This window comes from Sprattus sprattus (assembly GCF_963457725.1).
Source record: "Sprattus sprattus genome assembly, chromosome: 13".
In the NCBI taxonomy this organism is placed as follows: domain Eukaryota; kingdom Metazoa; phylum Chordata; class Actinopteri; order Clupeiformes; family Clupeidae; genus Sprattus; species Sprattus sprattus.
The window spans coordinates 1,813,488-1,833,635 of record NC_137911.1 but is presented as its reverse complement, the minus strand read 5'-3'; the positions used below and the strand labels follow the sequence as shown (position 1 = coordinate 1,833,635).

The 20,148-nt window shown below is 40.7% G+C and overlaps 1 protein-coding gene across 2 annotated transcripts in view; it reads left to right on the top strand.

Annotated features, from left to right (window-relative positions):
• mocs1 (molybdenum cofactor synthesis 1) overlaps window positions 1-20,148 on the top strand; it is a 64,648-nt gene that overhangs the window by 12,939 nt on the left and 31,561 nt on the right. For both annotated transcript variants that reach the window (XM_080849901.1, XM_080849902.1), the window contains exons 2-4: window positions 3,650-3,785; window positions 9,368-9,535; window positions 14,222-14,386. In XM_080849901.1, coding sequence (XP_080706027.1) covers window positions 3,650-3,785; window positions 9,368-9,535; window positions 14,222-14,386 — 469 coding nt within the window. The remainder of the gene's footprint in view (window positions 1-3,649; window positions 3,786-9,367; window positions 9,536-14,221; window positions 14,387-20,148) is intronic.

The following is a 20,148-nucleotide window of genomic DNA, read 5'->3' as shown; positions in this document are numbered from 1 at the left end:
ACATTCATTTTGATTAATTGATTAATGTGTTTAATTCATTATGCATATTCCAAAAGTTCAGATTGGTCAGTGGTAGTGGACACTGTGTTTTACTAGGGGAATGATGCTAACAACATGTCTGCGTTCATCAGTTGTTACACAATGACAAAAAAAGGTTGGGCTTTGCTGAACTGCATGGCCAAAAGGCTGCTGCCTAAGACATGAACAATGGCTGTAGTTTCACCAAAACAGCTCTTGCCTGTTGTCAAGTCCATCTGCAATACCTCTTTCTCGGCTGCATCTGTTTGCAAATTAATGGGCGTGATGAGAGTGATTTCTTTTTTTTCTTTCATCCATCTTAGCCAGTATTTTGTTGAATAGCACACACAACGCCTGGGGCTCCCCATTCTTCACGCAATGCGTAAATCCATATTTAAGAATTACCGGGTCATACACCCGTAAAATTTTTCTTTTCGGTTCTTCAAAAGAAGACAAGCTGGTACGCCGTTTACACGAAATTTGCTGTTGACTATGTATCCAATATATCCATTTTCTTTTTAGCCTACACTAGTCTAGACATTCTCCGGTCATGTAAGAGTAGATCATCGCGCAGTATAGTGACTGAAAGTTTGATGTACAAAGAGGCTGAATGTACAAACATATTATTGTTAGATAGGCCTACGTGCAGAACTGTTGCTGTAGTTTAATGTCAGTACTGGGGGCAGGGATTTCCTAATGGACAGATGGAGCATGGCTGGTGAGAAAAAGGTTAAATTTAGAATTCGACCTTTTCTGTTAAGGTGGTCTGAATCCTGAACCTGTTGAGAAAGACGTTTAGGACAAAAGTGGTTTTGTGAGAGATTGGTAAGATAAATGAAAAAATCACATGATCTTTCCCGTTCTGTTCATTATCCGCTCTAGTTATTTAGTCACAGACCTTGCAGTTCAGACCTTACCCGATTGTCATGCTGCCAGTCAGGACACAGTGGATAATTCAACTGTGGAACATCTCCAGCCAGTCAGGACACTGTGGATAATTCAACTGTGGAAAATTGACTGCATGCTTGGCAGCAGACTTCATGTTTTTATCTACAACAGGAAGCACATTGATACGCCTGGGAAAGAGTGATCATATAGAACTTGCCATCTTTTTTGATCCCCTAACATCTAGTACAATGTTGTTCTTCCATCACAAATGACCCAATTTATCAGCTAACTTCATGAGATTGAACCTGGACAATGCTGCAATTAGGCATGAACTGTGTGTACGACAACAAGCAGAGCACACAACTGTGTGCCACAACACACTATAATGGTCCTTAAGGTGATGCTGAAAAATGTTGTAAATAGGGGGGACTCTAGCAAGAACCTCTTCATCTACAAAGTTCGAATTGTGTGGTCTATTTAACTGCATTTTTTAACATTTACTTCAATTCTCGTATTAAAGCTGTTGAACCACTTCTAATTCCACTATTGGTTGACTGGGCTTGGACTCTGAGTATGCTATGCCATATATAGCTTGGCTTAGACTCTGAGTATGCTTTGCTATATAGCTTAGCTTGGACTCTAAGGGGCCTCATTTACTATAATTGCGACAAGCACCAACTTTCCCTTATACACTCCCAGCAGCTGTAATCTAAAGTGTGCCGCCTTTGTAAATACGGTTTTATGATTTTACACGCTATTTTAGGCTTGAAATGGGCGTAATCCTGTTAGTAAATTAGGCCCTGAGTATTCTATGATATATATTGCTTGCAGCTATAGTAAAGGGTCCAAGCACTATTTTGAAATGTTGTTTTGAATTTTGTTTGAATCCTATTACATGATTGTGAAATTGCAATTTCATATTGGTCTTAAGTTTTATTATGTGATAGTGTTTTATAATGTGAACACATATTGTTCTTCTTAAGATTGATTATTAATTTGTATTATTATTTTTCTCATTCGCCCTGTTTTTCTCATGTTCCCTCCACCCACAGTTTTCACCATAGGATAGGACACCATTGTACTTGCATACTGACATGTTCAGGAAATACACTTTATGGACAAAAGTATTTGCCCTCACCTGAATCCACTAATTCAGTAGCCTCTGTCTGGCGGTGACACACACAGACATATCCGCTGCACTGAAGGCTAACGTTAGCTGATGTATGGCTTGTTGATACACATGCAGATCATTCATTATCATTCATCACGCCGCGATTTTCATACATATCGGAGCATTTAAAACTGTAAGTGGTTCACTTTTAAACCAAGTTCATGTTAGGACAAATCAAGATGTTTTGATTGCCAATTTGTGGTGTGCTTCCTATGAGAAGTCTATAGAGGTTGCTACCAGGAGGTGAATGCAATGTCGTTCCCGAATGTAGCATCAAAAACAGCTAAGCAATATTATCTCCCATTTAACAAGTGAGTGTTACTTGCATGCATTTTGAGAAACTAACATTATTTGATTTCAGGCTTGTTAAGTTACTTTTAGACTGCGTAGTTCACCAAGTGAAACTCTGCAATAATGCAAGAAACCACAAACAGACTAAATTGTCACACTGCTGTCACCTTGTCATCTAGCAGTCTACATAGTCACCTTGTCATTTTGCAGTCTCCATAGTCACCATATCACACTGCAGTCTACATAGTCACCTTGTCACACTGCAGTCTACATAGTCACCTTGTCACACTGCAGTCTACATAGTCACCCTGTCACACTGCAGTCTACATAGTCACCCTGTCACACTGCAGTCTACATAGTCACCTTGTCACACTGCAGTCTACATAGTCACCCTGTCACACTGCAGTCTACATAGTCACCTTGTCACACTGCAGTCTACATAATCACCTTGTCACACTGCAGTCTACATAGACACCCTGTCACACTGCAGTCTACATAGTCACCTTGTCACACTGCAGTCTACATAGTCACCGTGTCACACTGCAGTCTACATAGTCACCTTGCAGTCAAAATAGTCACCTTGCAGTCTACATAGTCACCTTGCAGTCAAAATAGTCACCTTGCAGTCTACATAGTCACCTTGTCACACTGACTTGCACATCAAAACTGTCAAAAAAGTCTATAGAGGCCAAATGATGAACTTGAAGAGAAGAGCACGAGAGGTTTAAAGCCTGAATAAGTTTTGAAAGTCCTATGCTGTTCCCTACAGTAAGTGAGCTACAACTGAGACTGATAAAGACGCCATATTACCTACGGTTAATTGTTTAGCTAATTTAGTCTCTTTATCTGTTTATCAAATTGATGTATACTAACCAAATTCTCACAATGCCGATGACTGTGGAAACATTGTTCCTCATCACCTTATCCATTGAGTACATCTTTAAGGTATCTTTATATTTAGAAATATATGTATCTGTAGTACAGACAGCCACATAATTAAGGTGTTGGGTGATGCTGTCCAAGTCTTTCAAAAATGGTTTCTTAATAATCTTGAATAAGAACGTGTCAATACAGGGTGAAAACATAATTTTAGTGAATTCAGGTAGATCACTAGGCGTGAAGGAATGCTTTAGACTGTAGACATTTCACAGTTCTTATTTCACTGGCCAAGATCTCTTGATTGTAGAAATGTCACAATTCAAATTTCACTGGCCAAGATATCTTGATTGTTGCCGTGTGCCTTCTGATGCTCTTTTTTTTCTAACCCATCTTTCCATTTAGGTCCCAGCTCATTCTGGGGGCTTTCGACAAGGTTTGAAGACGGAGGCATATCCTTTCTCTGCATTCTTGACTGACACTTTTGGTCGCAGGCACAATTACCTTCGCATCTCGCTGACTGAGAAGTGCAATTTTCGCTGTGAGTTTCTTCCGTGCCCTGATTATCTGTGTGAAACAATGTATTTAATTGACAGTCTAAGTTTAAAGCAATATGTGAATCTGCCTGACAATAGGTCAAGAAATAGTTATAGATAAAGAAATAATCTGTAAGGACAGTACAAATGTAAAAATGGGACGGATTAGAGAAAAAAACATATAATTCATCTGAATCCATTTAATTCTAAAATGAACTACATTATTACCAGATTACCAATATTGTTTTAAGTGAGGTTGTTGGGATAACTGGGATCAAGTGATAGTCAAGTAAAGATTATTGACCCTATACATAGACACTACCATATATCTTGTAGATATCTCGCCACCATAGTGCATAGGCATTACACAACATCAAAAGACGTTCTTAACGTTCTGATGATATTTTGGGCTTATTTTTGTGAATGTGCATGTGAATAGAAACAACTAATGAAGGGGTGGATGTTAAGAAATGTGCTTTCCTCTACATTTCACTTCTTTTAGTTAGGAAAGGACGAAAGGTAGAGGTAAAGCTAGTGCTATTATTAATTATAACACAGGTAGATGGAATCCACCATTCTGATTGTGAGTCACGGGGTGTGCTATATTCAACGGTATAGTAACTGTACGACCTGTTTTCATCTACCTGAGCGTTTCATATCAGTGCGCACTCCAAAAAAAAAATCTAACCAAGATGGCGACGTGTTGTGGGGAATGTAGTGGGGAAAGTTTCATGTGAATTAAGCTATCTACACGACTTTTTATATGTCTACATTGACTCGGTTAGTTGTTTCTGTGCTACACCAATGTTGCAGAGTATTGTAAGTCTTAACTGAAAGCAGGGAATAAAATTAACACCCGCCACTCGCCAAATGCGAGTAAAAATATGGTTTGGCGATTAAAATAATTAGGTAACTCGCCATTGGCTGCTGCCGGTTTCTCTATTGAATCTACACTACTTCACATCATAATGTAAAACAGTCTTGGGCTAATGTTATTGCATCAGCGAATTTACTGATTGGTTCATTATAGCTGGCCGTCATCATTCTACATTCGAAAATGTACCGTTATCTGCAATAACGTTAGCGTTCACATTCAGTCCGTCAGTTGGTCAAGAAGACGCGTACCGTAGGCTAACTGTCTCTAATCATTATCTATCATAATGTGGCGACATATTGCTGGGGTGCAACCACCAGAGAAGCGAAAACATGTAGATGGTGCTCCTATCGCAAGTAGGCCTAAAAGAAAGTTAAACGAAAAGTGGCGATTTATTGATAGCGGAGTGAGTAGGGACTGGTTGGTGTACAAGGCTATCGATAGCAATGATAACCCCACAATGAGCTGCAGTAACTATTTGCAAGAGGCACTCTACAAACCGCAACTGCTCTTTCATTCTTGGTACGATGTCTCTCTCTCTCTCTCATTATATAGTTGTGTGGCGCCTAGTTCACATGTTCTTTGAAGTCTGTATATAAGATATGATATGAATTATTTTTAATAAACGATATGATTCTTTTAACAGTGTCTGAAACCTTCATATAGTTCCCCACTTAGTAGTACTAAGACCAATGGTCAATCAGCAATTATTTCTGTAATCTTTTTTAATGATTTTGTGTTGTGAGCAGTTCAGTGGCCGGTAAAAAAATATTTTGGCCGGTAAATTTTACACCCTACATGCCAATGGCAGGTAGGCCTAAAGGTTAATTTTATACCCTGACTGAAAGTCTCGAATATTATTTGTAGGTGACTGCTAATGCTTAGACCAAAAATCCATTGAAACACACGTAGCTCTCACACGCGAGTTAGTGGCGATATCCAAATCAATATAAACAAATATTAACAAAGTTGAAAGTGTCCCATTGTAGTTTTTGTTATTTTAATGGCAACTTTATAAAATGAGCAATGTGAATGAATAAAATGGTACGAGATCAATGTCGATCTCCTAGCTAATGATCAACAAACTTTTTGTGCTAGGTTAACAGACGTGAAGTTCCCAATGCTATTTGTCTGTTGCATAGCAACAGCCACACAAAGGGGGACTATTTTCTCTTGGCTACTGAAATGCGATACACAATGTTTGGTGGCTAGAACATTTTTGTGCTGAAAGGCAGCTTACTGTTTATAATTCCATTTTACTTAATATTTATAAAGTCGCTGGCAACCATGTTATAAAAGCAATAAGGTACTCGAGTCAGTACGGTATCGTCAATAATGTACTTGTTCGAGGGTACCGTACTGCCTCTCGAACCTTATTGCTTAAGTAATACTCTTATACAAGTAGCATGAAGATTAGAATGGAGGCAGTTCAGTCAAGGCAAATTAAAAGCACTATCCTGAAAGCAGTGACTCAATTGAATTGAATTTATTTGGTGCCATTCATAGCAGAGGGTGTTGTCTGCTTATGTGTGCCAGAATGCCAGTGGGTCATTGCTGTTAGAGAATCACTGCCCTGCACCTTGTTGGGTGATGTGTATGGCTCATCCAACATGTGGTAAGAGAGTCAAACATTTCTTTCGTAAGGTGACTCTAACCCTAGCATCCTCGTAATGGCACAGGTTACAGTAAACAATGGAGGACAGGTTACAGTAAACAATGGAGCACAGGTTACATTATAATAATAAATAAATAAAACTTTATTTATATATTACATATAACGGATCAAATGTTACAGTATACAATGGAGCACAGGTTACAGTATACAACGGAGCACAGGTTACAGTAAACAATGGAGGACAGGTTACAGTAGACAATGGAGCACAGGTTACATTATAGTAATAATAATAAAAATAAAACTTTATTTATATATTACATATATATAACGGATCAAATGTTACAGTATACAATGTTACATTATACAATGGAGCACAGGTTACAGTATACAACGTAGCACAGGTTACAGTATACAATGGAGCACAGGTTACAGTATACAACGGAGCACAGGTTACAGTATACAACGGAGCACAGGTTACAGTATACAACGGAGCACAGGTTACAGTATACAACGGAGCACAGGTTACAGTATACAACGGAGCACAGGTTACAGTATACAACGTAGCACAGGTTACAGTATACAACGGAGCACAGGTTACAGTAAACAATGGAGCACAGGTTACAGTATACAACGGAGCACAGGTTACAGTATACAACGGAGCACAGGTTACAGTATACAACGGAGCACAGGTTACAGTATACAACTGAGCACAGGTTACAGTAAACAATGGAGCACAGGTTACAGTATACAACGGAGCACAGGTTACAGTATACAACGGAGCACAGGTTACAGTATACAACGGAGCACAGGTTACAGTATACAACGGAGCACAGGTTACAGTATACAATGGAGCACAGGTTACAGTATACAATGGAGCACAGGTTACAGTATACAACGGAGCACAGGTTACAGTAAACAATGGAGCACAGGTTACAGTATACAACGGAGCACAGGTTACAGTATACAACGGAGCACAGGTTACAGTATACAACGGAGCACAGGTTACAGTAAACAATGGAGCACAGGTTACAGTATACAACGGAGCACAGGTTACAGTATACAACGGAGCACAGGTTACAGTATACAACGGAGCACAGGTTACAGTATACAACGGAGCACAGGTTACAGTATACAACGTAGCACAGGTTACAGTATACAACGGAGCACAGGTTACAGTAAACAACGGAGCACAGGTTACAGTATACAACGGAGCACAGGTTACAGTATACAACGGAGCACAGGTTACAGTATACAACGGAGCACAGGTTACAGTATACAACGGAGCACAGGTTACAGTATACAACGGAGCACAGGTTACAGTAAACAACGGAGCACAGGTTACAGTATACAACGGAGCACAGGTTACAGTATACAACGGAGCACAGGTTACAGTATACAACGGAGCACAGGTTACAGTATACAACGGAGCACAGGTTACAGTATACAACGGAGCACAGGTTACAGTATACAATGGAGCACAGGTTACAGTATACAACGGAGCACAGGTTACAGTAAACAACGGAGCACAGGTTACAGTATACAACGGAGCACAGGTTACAGTATACAACGGAGCACAGGTTACAGTATACAACGGAGCACAGGTTACAGTATACAACGGAGCACAGGTTACAGTATACAACGGAGCACAGGTTACAGTAAACAACGGAGCACAGGTTACAGTATACAACGGAGCACAGGTTACAGTATACAACGGAGCACAGGTTACAGTATACAACGGAGCACAGGTTACAGTATACAACGGAGCACAGGTTACAGTATACAACGGAGCACAGGTTACAGTATACAACGTAGCACAGGTTACAGTATACAACGGAGCACAGGTTACAGTATACAACGGAGCACAGGTTACAGTATACAACGGAGCACAGGTTACAGTATACAACGGAGCACAGGTTACAGTATACAATGGAGCACAGGTTACAGTATACAATGGAGCACAGGTTACAGTATACAACAGAGCACAGGTTACAGTATACAACGGAGCACAGGTTACAGTATACAATGGAGCACAGGTTACAGTACTGCTGTGCTGCAATCAAATTTGCGTTTCCCTGCGGAAATATATTTACAACTTTGTGTTGGACGGTGCCCGCTGCACACTTCTCGACAGAGAAGCTTCACTTAATATATCCGTCTCTTTCTGTTTCTCCAGGTTTTCTACAGCACAGAATGAACCTTGGTTCACTCTTTTAATTTATATCCTACAGTATCTTTAGGATGATCTTTTATACTATCTCCTGTCATGGAATTAGTTCCTCTAAAGTACGAGGCCCCCTCCTCAAACATTTTTCCACTACTCCGGCTTACATCTTAGACACCATAGCCAGAAGAAAAAGAAGATGCACAGAAACACAAGGAGCTGTGCGCTCCCATTCGCACAGCATTCTTTTTTCCCCCGTCTCCAGTTACGTGCATTTCAGTTATGCGTATTTTCCTCTACTCACTCTGATCACTACCAGAGTGCTTAACTTTTGCATTAACCTCTTGAATCATTGAAATTAATGGAAAATATAAACCAAACTTTTGATATTTAAAATCAACTGTATTACGAGTAGCCTGGCATCACAGGCTGGGTAGTTTTGGCGGTTGCTTAGGTGTTGCTATGGTGGTTTAGGTGGTAACTTAAAATGTTGAGTGTGGTTATGGTACTCAAGGTGGTTGCTAAGGTATTGGTGTGGTTGTTATGGTGCTTGCCGTGTTGTCATTATGGTAGTGCATGACTCCAAGTCAGATGTAATATGAGCTAGCTTTCATGAACTGTAATAAAGAAAATTAAAATGGGTGACATTGCTGAGTCCTTTTGACAGTAATAATATTTAATTGCATCTCCCTGGCCATACCATTCAATATTTTCTTAATAAATGAACATGAACACATGATTGGACAAGTAATATAGCTAGCTGTGCAATGTGTATGGACAATTAGTTACAAAATAATCAGACTGCAAGAAATTATCTGATGGTGATCCCAATCTTAGGAAGTTATTTTACATATATGACATCTTTGGAAATTTGGATCTAATTGATCTAAATTTAAATGACAGTGCTGTTTCTCAGGGTCTTCTTTGCTTCTTGCAGGCCAGTACTGTATGCCTGAGGAGGGGGTAAAGCTCACACCTCGCTCACAGCTTCTTAGCACAGAGGAAGTTCTGACCCTGGCCAGACTCTTCGTTCAGGAGGGCGTGGACAAGATCCGTTTGACAGGGGGAGAGCCTCTCATCAGACCGGATGTATTGCATATCATTGGTGAGTACTAGGCTTTTCAGGTGGGGTGGGTGTCGTAACTGCACATGAGAGGATGTATTGCATATCATTGGTGAGAACTAGGCTTTGCAGGTGGGGTGGGTTTCATACCGGCACATAAGAGGAGCTTGATGATAAAAGATGGTGCCTCTTTTTGACTGCTTCTCTCATGGCTCTGGAACTGCTGCAATGTCAGGATTCAGGGCAACACTGTACAGTATGAAAGTTAGTGGGCAGTTTGGTAATAGATTGGTAGTGTCATCTAAAACCTTGGTAACTCATACTCCAGAAATGACTTTCCAAGTTGTTTTATGAAGCAATAGTTTTAATATGTTGAGGTAGTCAGCATATCATATCTTATTTCACAAGGACTTGTTTACTTAATGACTTATTATCAAGGAATATATTGCTAAATGCAGAAGTGTTAAAATTGAGTGTTACAATTGCCATTAAAGAGTAAGAATAGGGTCAATGCCTGCTGCCATTACTGAGCAAGCTCTGTGCTGGAGGTGACCCGATCCCGCAGCTGAATCATGTTTAGGAGACAGTCCTGGCACTTGCTGGACCAAAACATCCTCCGAGAGCCACTTCTCCCAACCATCCAGGAACAGTTTGGTGATGAACAATGCCTTTCCCAGCATGATGGAGCACCTTGCCATAAGGCAAAAGTGATAACTAAGTGGCTCGGGGAACAAAACATTGATATTTTAGGTCCATTGGCCAGGAAACTCCCCAGACCTTAATCCCATTGAGAACTTGTGGACAAACAAAAAAAACTATTTCTGACAAACTCCATGCATTGATTATGCAAGAATAATCAAACCTGCAACCTTGAACATGGGAGGGGGGTGTACTAGCAAGGAGGCTAACATCCCTCCATTAAGGGAGCAAGGGTTTGTCGGAATTGTTGTGGCCTAAAGTAACTCATTGATTTGATTTAACAAAAAATCGGCAAGTTTAGTCACAAACAATGCAGAAATTCCTTGACTTTGCATATTGCGGTGATGAGTGAAATTTGCAAGAAATCCTGTGAAAAGTGAATTTGTGAAACACAAGATTGCAAAATCCTGGAGGGTCTGCCTAAAACCCATGGGTGTGGGGAAGTGAGGTTAACTCATAGCACAGCATGAGCCATATACTATTCCAGCCAATCAACAATGTTGTTTAAAGAGCTTGGAAGGGAGGGATATATTTGATTAGCTATTGAGCTGAAATATCAGCCTTTTGGTTGAACTCACAGCACCACAGCAGTAGCTCAAATATTGTTTGGAAACAACTTGGAAATGTGTAAAGTTATATCTTGGTTGTTATGAGTTGATAGGGTGGTTTTACAGTGGGTACGGAAAGTATTCAGACCCCTTTACATTTTTCACTCTTTGTTTCATTACAGCCATTTGCTAAAATCGAAAAGGTTAATTTTTTCCCCACTTTAATGTACACTCAGCAACCCATCTTGACAGAAAAAAAACAGAAATGTAGACATTTTTGCAAATTTATAAAAAAAGAAAAACTGTTATAACATGGTCATAAGTATTCAGACCCTTTGCTGTGACACTCATATTTAACTCACATGCTGTCCATTTCTTCTGATCCTCCTTGAGATGGTTCTACTCCTTCATTGGAGTCCAGCTGTGTATAATTAAACTGATTGGACTTCATTAAGAAAGGCACACACCTGTCTATATAAGACCTTACAGCTCACAGTGCATGTCAGAATAAATGAGAACCATGAGGGTCTAAGGAACTGCCCAAGGAGCTCAGGGACAGAATTGTGGCAAGGCACAGATCTGGCCCAGGTTACAAAAGAATTTCTGCAGCACTCAAGGTTCCTAAGAGCACAGTGGCCTCCATAATCCTTAAATGGAAGAAGTATGGGATGACCAGAACTCTTCTTAGACCTGGCCGTCCAGCCAAACTGAGCAATCTTGGGAGAAGAGCCTTGGTGAGGGAGGTAAAGAAGAACCCAAAGATCACTGTGGATGAGCTCCAGAGATGCAGCAGGGTGATGGGAGAAAGTTCCACAAAGTCAACTATCACTGCAGCCCTCCACCAGTCGGGGCTTTATGGGAGAGTGGCCTGACGGAAGCCTCTCCTCAGTGCAAGACATATGAAAGCCTGCACAGAGTTTGCCAAAAAACACATGGAGGACTCCCAAACTATGAGAAATAAGATTCTCTGGTCTGATGAGTCCAAGATTGAACTTTTTGGAGTTAATTCTAAGCGGTGTGTGTGGAGAAAACCAGGCACTGCTCATCACCTGCCTAATACTATCCCAACAGTGAAACATGGTGGTGGTAGCATCATGCTATGGGGGTGTTTTTCAGCTGCAGGGACAGGACGACTGGTTGCAATTGAAGGAAAGATGAAAGCGGTCAAGTACAGAGATATCCTGGAAGAAAACCTCCACCAGAGTGCTCAGGACCTCAGACTGGGCCAAAGGTTTACCTTCCAACAAGACAATGACCCGAAGCACACAGCTAAAATAACAAAGGAGTGGCTTCGGAACAAGTCACCATTCTTGACTGGCCCAGCAAGAGCCCTGACCTAAACCCAATTGAGCATCTCTGGAGAGACCAGAAAATGGCTGTCCACCAACGTCACCATGCAACCTGACAGAACTGGAGAGGATCTGCAAGGAAGAATGGCAGAGGATCCCCAAATCCAGGTGTGAGAAACTTGTTGCATCATTCCCAAGAAGACTCATGGCTGCACTAGCTCAAAAGGGTGCTTCTACTCAATACTGAGCAAAGGGTCTGAATACTTATGACCATGTGATATTTCAGTTTTTCTTTTTTAATACATTTGGAAAAATGTCTACATTTCTGTTTTTTTTCTGTCAAGATGGGTTGTTGAGTGTACATTAATGCGGGAAAAAAATGAACTTTTTAGAATTTAGCAAATGGCTGTAATGAAACAAAGAGTGAAAAATGTAAAGGGGTCTGAATACTTTCCGTACCCACTGTATATGATACTACCCACTGACTATCGTGATACTACCCACTTAATCCTGATCTGTTAAATGTCTGTGAAAATCTGCACATTTGGTAAGGTCATCCTCCACATCCAAGAATGTTTTTACTGTTCTGACCCAAAAGGTGTAAATTCCCTTTAGAATATGCAAGCACTGATTCATGTAGTTTTAAAAACATCTGCTTCAACAACACTGAAAAAGCTGTGAAAAAAAGAAGGTCCTATCATGAAACGGTGGGAAGCTGCTCTTACCCTCACCCACTGCAGCAGCTCCAAGTGGGACATACAGTATATGGTCTAAGGCAGGGGTGCCCAAATTCTTTCTTGTCAGGGGCCAAATATAGTGGAGGGCCGAGGGCCAAAACACAAGTTTTCATGTGAGGTCATGCCCCATTACATTGAAATGTATTCAATTTGTACCCAATTAACATTAACACTAATATACATACCTGCAAACTCAGAATGTGATTTTAAGATGTAAATTAAGCATTCTGGTATACTCCAAGAAGAAAATAATGGGGAAAGATAACATTTGCTTCAGGTAAAAAAAGAAACATTTATCAACAAATCATACTAATTTAATATAATCTATTTAGGACATACACAGGGAAGATGTTAAAATCCCTGTGCCGTAGGTATATAATGGCCAGTCAACAAACAGCCATTAACAAAAGGCTAATAAACATGATGGCAGGCAACAAGAGTGACCACTGATGTTTCGATAGATGGAAATACTCCCATTATTTTCTATTTGTATCCATAAAAGATAAAAATATAACAGTTACTTGTAAGCTGTGCCCTGGAGAGTGCCTCTCTACTGCACTTGGCTCCACAAGCAACCTCCACACACATTTGTAACGCCAACACGAACAGGTGAAACTTTTAGCCAGTGAGCATCATGCCTCGACCTCAACTGAAGGACATACTGCCCCAACTCAGATAGAGTATCTTAAATCACCATTCAATTGGAAGTTTGCACATTAACTACTGGTTGTTTTTATATTTCATATCAACACTCTTTACACACACATAGGTAAGGTACTTACAGTTGGCAGCTGCTAGCTATGAACTCGTGTTGAGATATGTGATTTTGAACATGAATATGAACTAGTTCATACGAAGTTGCACAGGCACCCTGAGGGTTTCTACCTTTTCCCATTATAAATGTATAAGTTAAATCGAGGAAGCTATAACATCAGCTAGATAACTAGCTATCATTTTAAGCAAACGGAGCTCTTCCATTTCAATTGTTATTAAAAGTTTCCTTAGCTAGTTAGTTAGCTAGCATAGCAACTAGATAACCATCGATATTGATCTGTATTGACAAAAGGACAATAGCGCCCCCCCCTTGACCCATCTAAAACAATGTTAAAAATGTGTCCAAGCAGTAAACTGCAACCAGTCTGGGTTAAATATGACTTTGAAACAGAGAACCTGTTCAAAATGGGTTAAAATGCTGTCTAACGAATGACGTTCTAACTCAGCGGGCCCCAAATTGGGCAGCCCTGGTCTAAGGAATGCAATGACTGATATGGCAATGCTGTGTCTGACCTGCTAATCCGTGAACTTTTCTTTGAGAACCACATGATGCCATCAGTTGTCAGATTGGACATGGAGGAAAGGTCAATTTGCACAGTGCATTTGAGCAGTGTGTTTCCTGTGTTATCATTTACTCAAATAATTTACTTTTGTGTCTTTTTATGTATTCACCTGTTTTAGCTGGAATGCGGAAATTGGAGGGTTTAAAAACCATTGCCATGACTACTAATGGGATGAATTTGCCTCGCTTCCTCCCTGGTCTCAAGAAGGCTGGGCTAGATCTACTCAACATTAGCCTAGACTCTTTGGTGCCTGCCAAATTCGAGTTCATCGTTAGAAGGAAAGGTAAGGTTCACCTGTTCACATTTATTTCTCAGCAGGACGACACATTTAGTGCTCACATCCACATTGCATGTTTGGTACATGCCATTGTCACATTGTTAGCACTGCAAGGATGTCCTAAAGTTAACCATCAATTAGTTAATGGGAAACAAAAGTTAACAAGGTTTTCAACTGTCAGTATTGTAGATTTTAAACAAAATATAGTGTAGGTACATTTGAAATTTTGTTTAATGTGTGATTTGATCAGACTCTTAATCAGGCTCTTACGTACACAGTCAGCACCTCTCCTCTAGTCAGTCACTGTAGCTGTAGCCTGATCACCTGAAAAACACCCCCTGACCTGGTGAACAACAGCCCAAGGCACATATATTTTATTAACTTTATTCTCCCAGTTATCACAGGGGAACTCCCTCTCTCTGACCCCCATTATCACAGGGGAACGCTTGCTCTCTATGATGATTATCACAGGGGAACTCCCTCTCTCTATGATGATTATCACAGGGGAACTCCCTCTCTCTGATGATTATCACAGGGGAACTCCCTATCTCTATGATGATTATCACAGGGGAACTCCCTCTCTCTATGATGATTATCACAGGGGAACTCTCTCTCTCTATGATGATTATCACAGGGGAACTCCCTCTCTCTATGATGATTATCACAGGGGAACTCCCTATCTCTATGATTCCCATTATCACAGGGGAACTCCCTCTCTCTATGATGATTATCACAGGGGAACTCCCTATCTCTATGATGATTATCACAGGGGAACTCCCTCTCTCTGATGATTATCACAGGGGAACTCCTTCTCTCTATGATGATTATCACAAGGCAAGGCAAGGCACTTTTATTTATATAGCACATTTCATGCCAATGGCAACCCAAAGTGCTTTACACAAATAAAATGAAGTGTTTTACATAGTAAAAGGAAGACAAGACATACAATACAAAAATATAAAACAATATAAAAAATTAAAATATATAAAATCAGATAAAAAATATAAATAAAGTGAATAAAGGGTTATGCATAAGGGAGAGCATATAAAACAGAAAAACAGAAAATGAGTCTAAGAAAAGGCAACAGAAAATAGATGGGTCTTGATACTGGTTTTAAAACTGTCAATAGAGGGTGCAGTTCTAATTGACATTGGCAGCTGGTTCCACAGCTGAGTAGCATAAAAACAAAAGGCAGCTTCACCGCTTTTGGTTCTCACAGTTGGTTTTGTTAAAAACAGTTGGTCTTGAGATCTAAGAGGTGTAGTGGGGGTGTGGTATTGGAGGAGGTCTACGAGATAACTGGGCCCCATTTCAGTTAGTGATTTAAAAACAAGCAACAATACTTTAAAATCTATTCTTTGACTGACAGGGAGCCAGTGTAAAGTTTTTAGTAGGGGTGTAATGTGGTCTGACCTCTTAGCTTTCATAAGGACCCTAGCAGCTGCATTTTGGATCAGCTGGAGCTGCCTGATGTTTTTTTTGGGTAGGCCTGTGAGGAGACCGATACAGTAGTCAAGCTTGCTAGAAATAAAGGCATGAATGAGCTTCTCCAGATCTGATTTTTTCATGAGATTTCTTAATTTTGAAATGTTTTTTAAATGATAGAAAGCTGATTTAGAAACTGACTTGATATGGCTGTTAAAAGTGAGGTCACTGTCAATTTGGACTCCAAGGTTTTTTACACTGTAGTCCTTTGTTTGAAAGTAGTGACGTTAGTTGAAGCCTGTCCTTTTTGTTGCCAAATAAAATCACTTCAGTTTTCTCGTTGTTAAGCTGGAGAAAATTCTGACACATCCATATGTCGACATCTGCAAGACACTGATATAGGACTTGAAGTGGGGTTGGGTCATTGCGTGACAGAGATAGATACATTTGTGTATCATCTGCATAACTATGATATGAAATCTGGTACTTTCGAATAATCTGTCCGAGTGGCAGCATGTACAGATTAAAGAGTAGAGGACCCAGGATGGACCCTTGGGGGACACCACATGTTAGTGGAGTGGAAGATGAGGACCAGTTACCAATAGTCACAGTGAACTCCCTCTCTCTATGATGATTATCACAGGGGAACTCCCTCTCTCTATGATGATCATCACAGGGGAACTCCCTCTCTCTATGATGATTATCACAGGGGAACTCTCTCTCTCTATGATGATTATCACAGGGGAACTCCTTCTCTCTATGATGATCATCACAGGGGAACTCCCTATCTCTATGATGATTATCACAGGGGAACTCCCTCTCTCTATGATGATTATCACAGGGGAACTCCCTCTCTCTATGATGATTATCACAGGGGAACTCCCTCTCTCTATGATGATTATCACAGGGGAACTCCCTATCTCTATGATGATTATCACAGGGGAACTCCCTCTCTCTATGATGATTATCACCTCTCTCTGATGATTATCATCACAGGGGAACTCCCTCTCTCTCTGATGATTATCACGAGGGAACTCTCTCTCTATGATTCCCATTATCACAGGGGAACTGAAATGTGGGATTTACGACAGTCGCCGACCCTGTGTATTGCCGTGGAAGCCCAAATGGTGTGAAAGGCCCCCCCTTCCCCTTGCCCAGCTGGCCGAGCTTTTCATATGTTAATTGAATTGACCTCGATTGAAAACAATCCCCCCCCTTTGAGGCTTTGAGTGTGATCTATCTTTAATGAGAACAACATATTTGAATGAATTCCTCTAAATTAAGGTGTAGATGCATGTTAGGGGTGCAGTGCAATGGGCCAAACTGGAACAGAGTATAATACATGCCTGAACAAAGTCAAACCTCATATCATAATGTCTTTTGCTAATAAGCCCCTTCAGACAAAACAAGGAGTATGGTTGTCCAGTTTTTCCATTGATCTGCTGTAAAACCTGTGAAGCCAGATGAAATCCGCAAGGGAATTCTTCCGACCTCATGTGGTAGGCTAGTCCAACGAGAATCATATTTTCCTCCTTAAAACGGTTTTCACGAGGTAAATTAAAAACAACCAAGTAGATGGCACCAACTGAATAAGGTGCATTTTTGAATGGTTGAAACCAGTACACATTCAGCATCAAGGCCAAATTATTTGGCTCTGCTAAAAAATGATCTCCATTCACATATTGATAGTCCTGCCATACCTTTCCATCATATCAATCAGCTAACACGTTTGCTGGTATTTGACCGATTGGAAACCGTGACCCGGCAGGGGAGGCACCCCGTCACTGCTTCCACTGATATCAACAACTAACTGAAAGTCACAGGTTCGATCCCCACTAGTGGCAACCATGTCCCAAGTTGCTTAACGACTGTTAATGACTCTGTATAATTACATGCCAGAAACGAATCTCAAGAACATTAAGGTGAAATAATTATATATAAGTTAGGAACATTACACATAGCCTAAGTTAAATCTTTTAAACACATAGCACAAAGCTCAAGCTTAAGTGAACATAATTAAAACTGCACATAACTCCACTAAACAATTCCCACTTAAACTAACTATAACTAGATCAGAAGCTCCAGTAACAGAAGAAAAATACTCCAGAGGAGGGGGGAATGATAAACCAGTGACTTGGTCGTACAAACGAGCAATAATATGTACCAGCACGGTGGCTCAGCGGTTAGGACACAGCACCATCAACCTGAGTTGCACAGGTTTGAAACTCGCGGAGGGCAAGATTTCAAAAACGACCTGAAAGGCACAGGTTAGATACTCGCAAGCGGCAATCATGTCCGAAGTTGCGAAATTAATTCTCCAGTATCAGATCAAGTCCAACTCATAATAATTACATTGCATAATTACATGCCAAAAGCGAATCTCAAGAACTCTATAGAGAGGAAGCTCTGGAATATGAGTCGAACAGCCTCGGAAGCAAACTGTGATCCTCTGACTCTGAAAATGAAAGGCAGATCAAGAATTGTGATAACCCTGGAACAAAACCCTAAAGACAAAATATCAATTAAAGTATTAACAAGTCAATTATTAATTTCGTTTTTATGGGGCAATAGCTGTAAATGGGATTGGATACGTTTTTGTCAGTTGAAAGTTCACCAACAGAGAATCTCATCACAAGACGTTTTAATTCAATTCCGGGTCGTTTTGAACCAATGGCTGCAGGATGTGTGAGGCTAGACTGGTTACAGTCAATATGCTAATAAGAGCCTTTCGCACCTCTGTCAGCGGGAGTAGAGAATGCTAAACACATCGTCCCCCCTCCCCTCGCGTGTTCCTTCACGGGGATTTCCGTTCATATGCGGCAGACGGATATTTCGGTGTGATTGTCCGCGATCGACCAGCAATGCTGATTATTCGCTGCTGTTATCTTTCGTGCAGTGGAACTCCCTCTCTATGATGATTATCACAGGGGAACTCCCTCTCTTTGATCCCCATTATCTCTCGTACATCTATTGCTCTGAAGCTCTCAGACCTACGGTCCCCCTTCACTGTGTAGTTTGCTTGGGGCGGATGTGGAAAACTCTTTCTTATGACAGCGACTAATGTTTGCAGAGATCGCACTGCTAACCAAGAGTTCAAGTTTAGCGTGAGCTGCAACAGAAAGTCTGCTAGTAAACTTTACAACAAGTTATTGCTAAGACTACCAGTGAACTCTGCAAGTTGAACAAAAGGAGCGACCGGTTCCTACAATTAGTGATGCACCTCAACGACGGCATTCAACATCAGAACTACAGCCCTTTTAAACCATCCACAAACCATCCTTTTCCCAAGGACTGGTAGCATCAATCTATTAGCTAGGAAAAGATAAAACAGAGATGGAACAAAGAAACAAACACACAAAAATGATTTCTGGCGCGCACACACGCAGAGTCCCACACCCCTACACGCGCACACACACCCACACCCACACCCACACCCACACCCACACCCACACCCACACCCACACCCACACCCACACCCACACCCACACCCACACCCACACCCACACACCTACACACACACCTACACACAACACACACAACACACACACACACACACACACACACACACACAACACACACAACACACACAACACACACAACACACACAACACACACAACACACACAACACACACAACACACACACACACACCCACCCCTGTAATTTTACTCTGATTGATATGAGTGATCATATGTTGACCACTATGGTAGACACCACGTACACCTTCTGTGTTCAACATGATTGATCTTGTGTTGAATAATCAATGCATGTCCAATTGGGTGAGATCAATATTTTATTGGTGCTGTTGACAGGATAGTACCAACATTATCATGATGAGGCAATCATTAATATTTATGCACAGTTGCACATACATTTATTTGGCGCCCATCCACAAATAATGTACCTTACATGAATTGGTGCCACCCAAGATGATTATTTAAAAAGTATGTGTCTAAAGTTTACCTCCATTACTGGAGCACCCTTTCTCAATGCACTCTCCTTTCAGTTATCTAGTAAGTTCTAGACTAATAATCTAAGAAAAGTGAAATACCTTGTATTTTCATTTAAAAAACACACGTCATCATAGTCCATACTTCAGTGTCCGTGTTATATTTGTCCCAAACAATTATGCAAATATGACCATCAGACATCACAAATCTGTCTGGGTATAATGAAGGCATGAAATGAGACATGACCGTGCAAATGAATAAACCCCCACAAGCATGACCGTGCAAATGAATAAACCCCCACAAGCATGTGTGACTATAGTAGCGGTTCCCTGTTGGACTTTGTGTTCAGTGTGACTATAGTAGCTTTGTGTTCAGTGTGACTATAGTAGCGGTT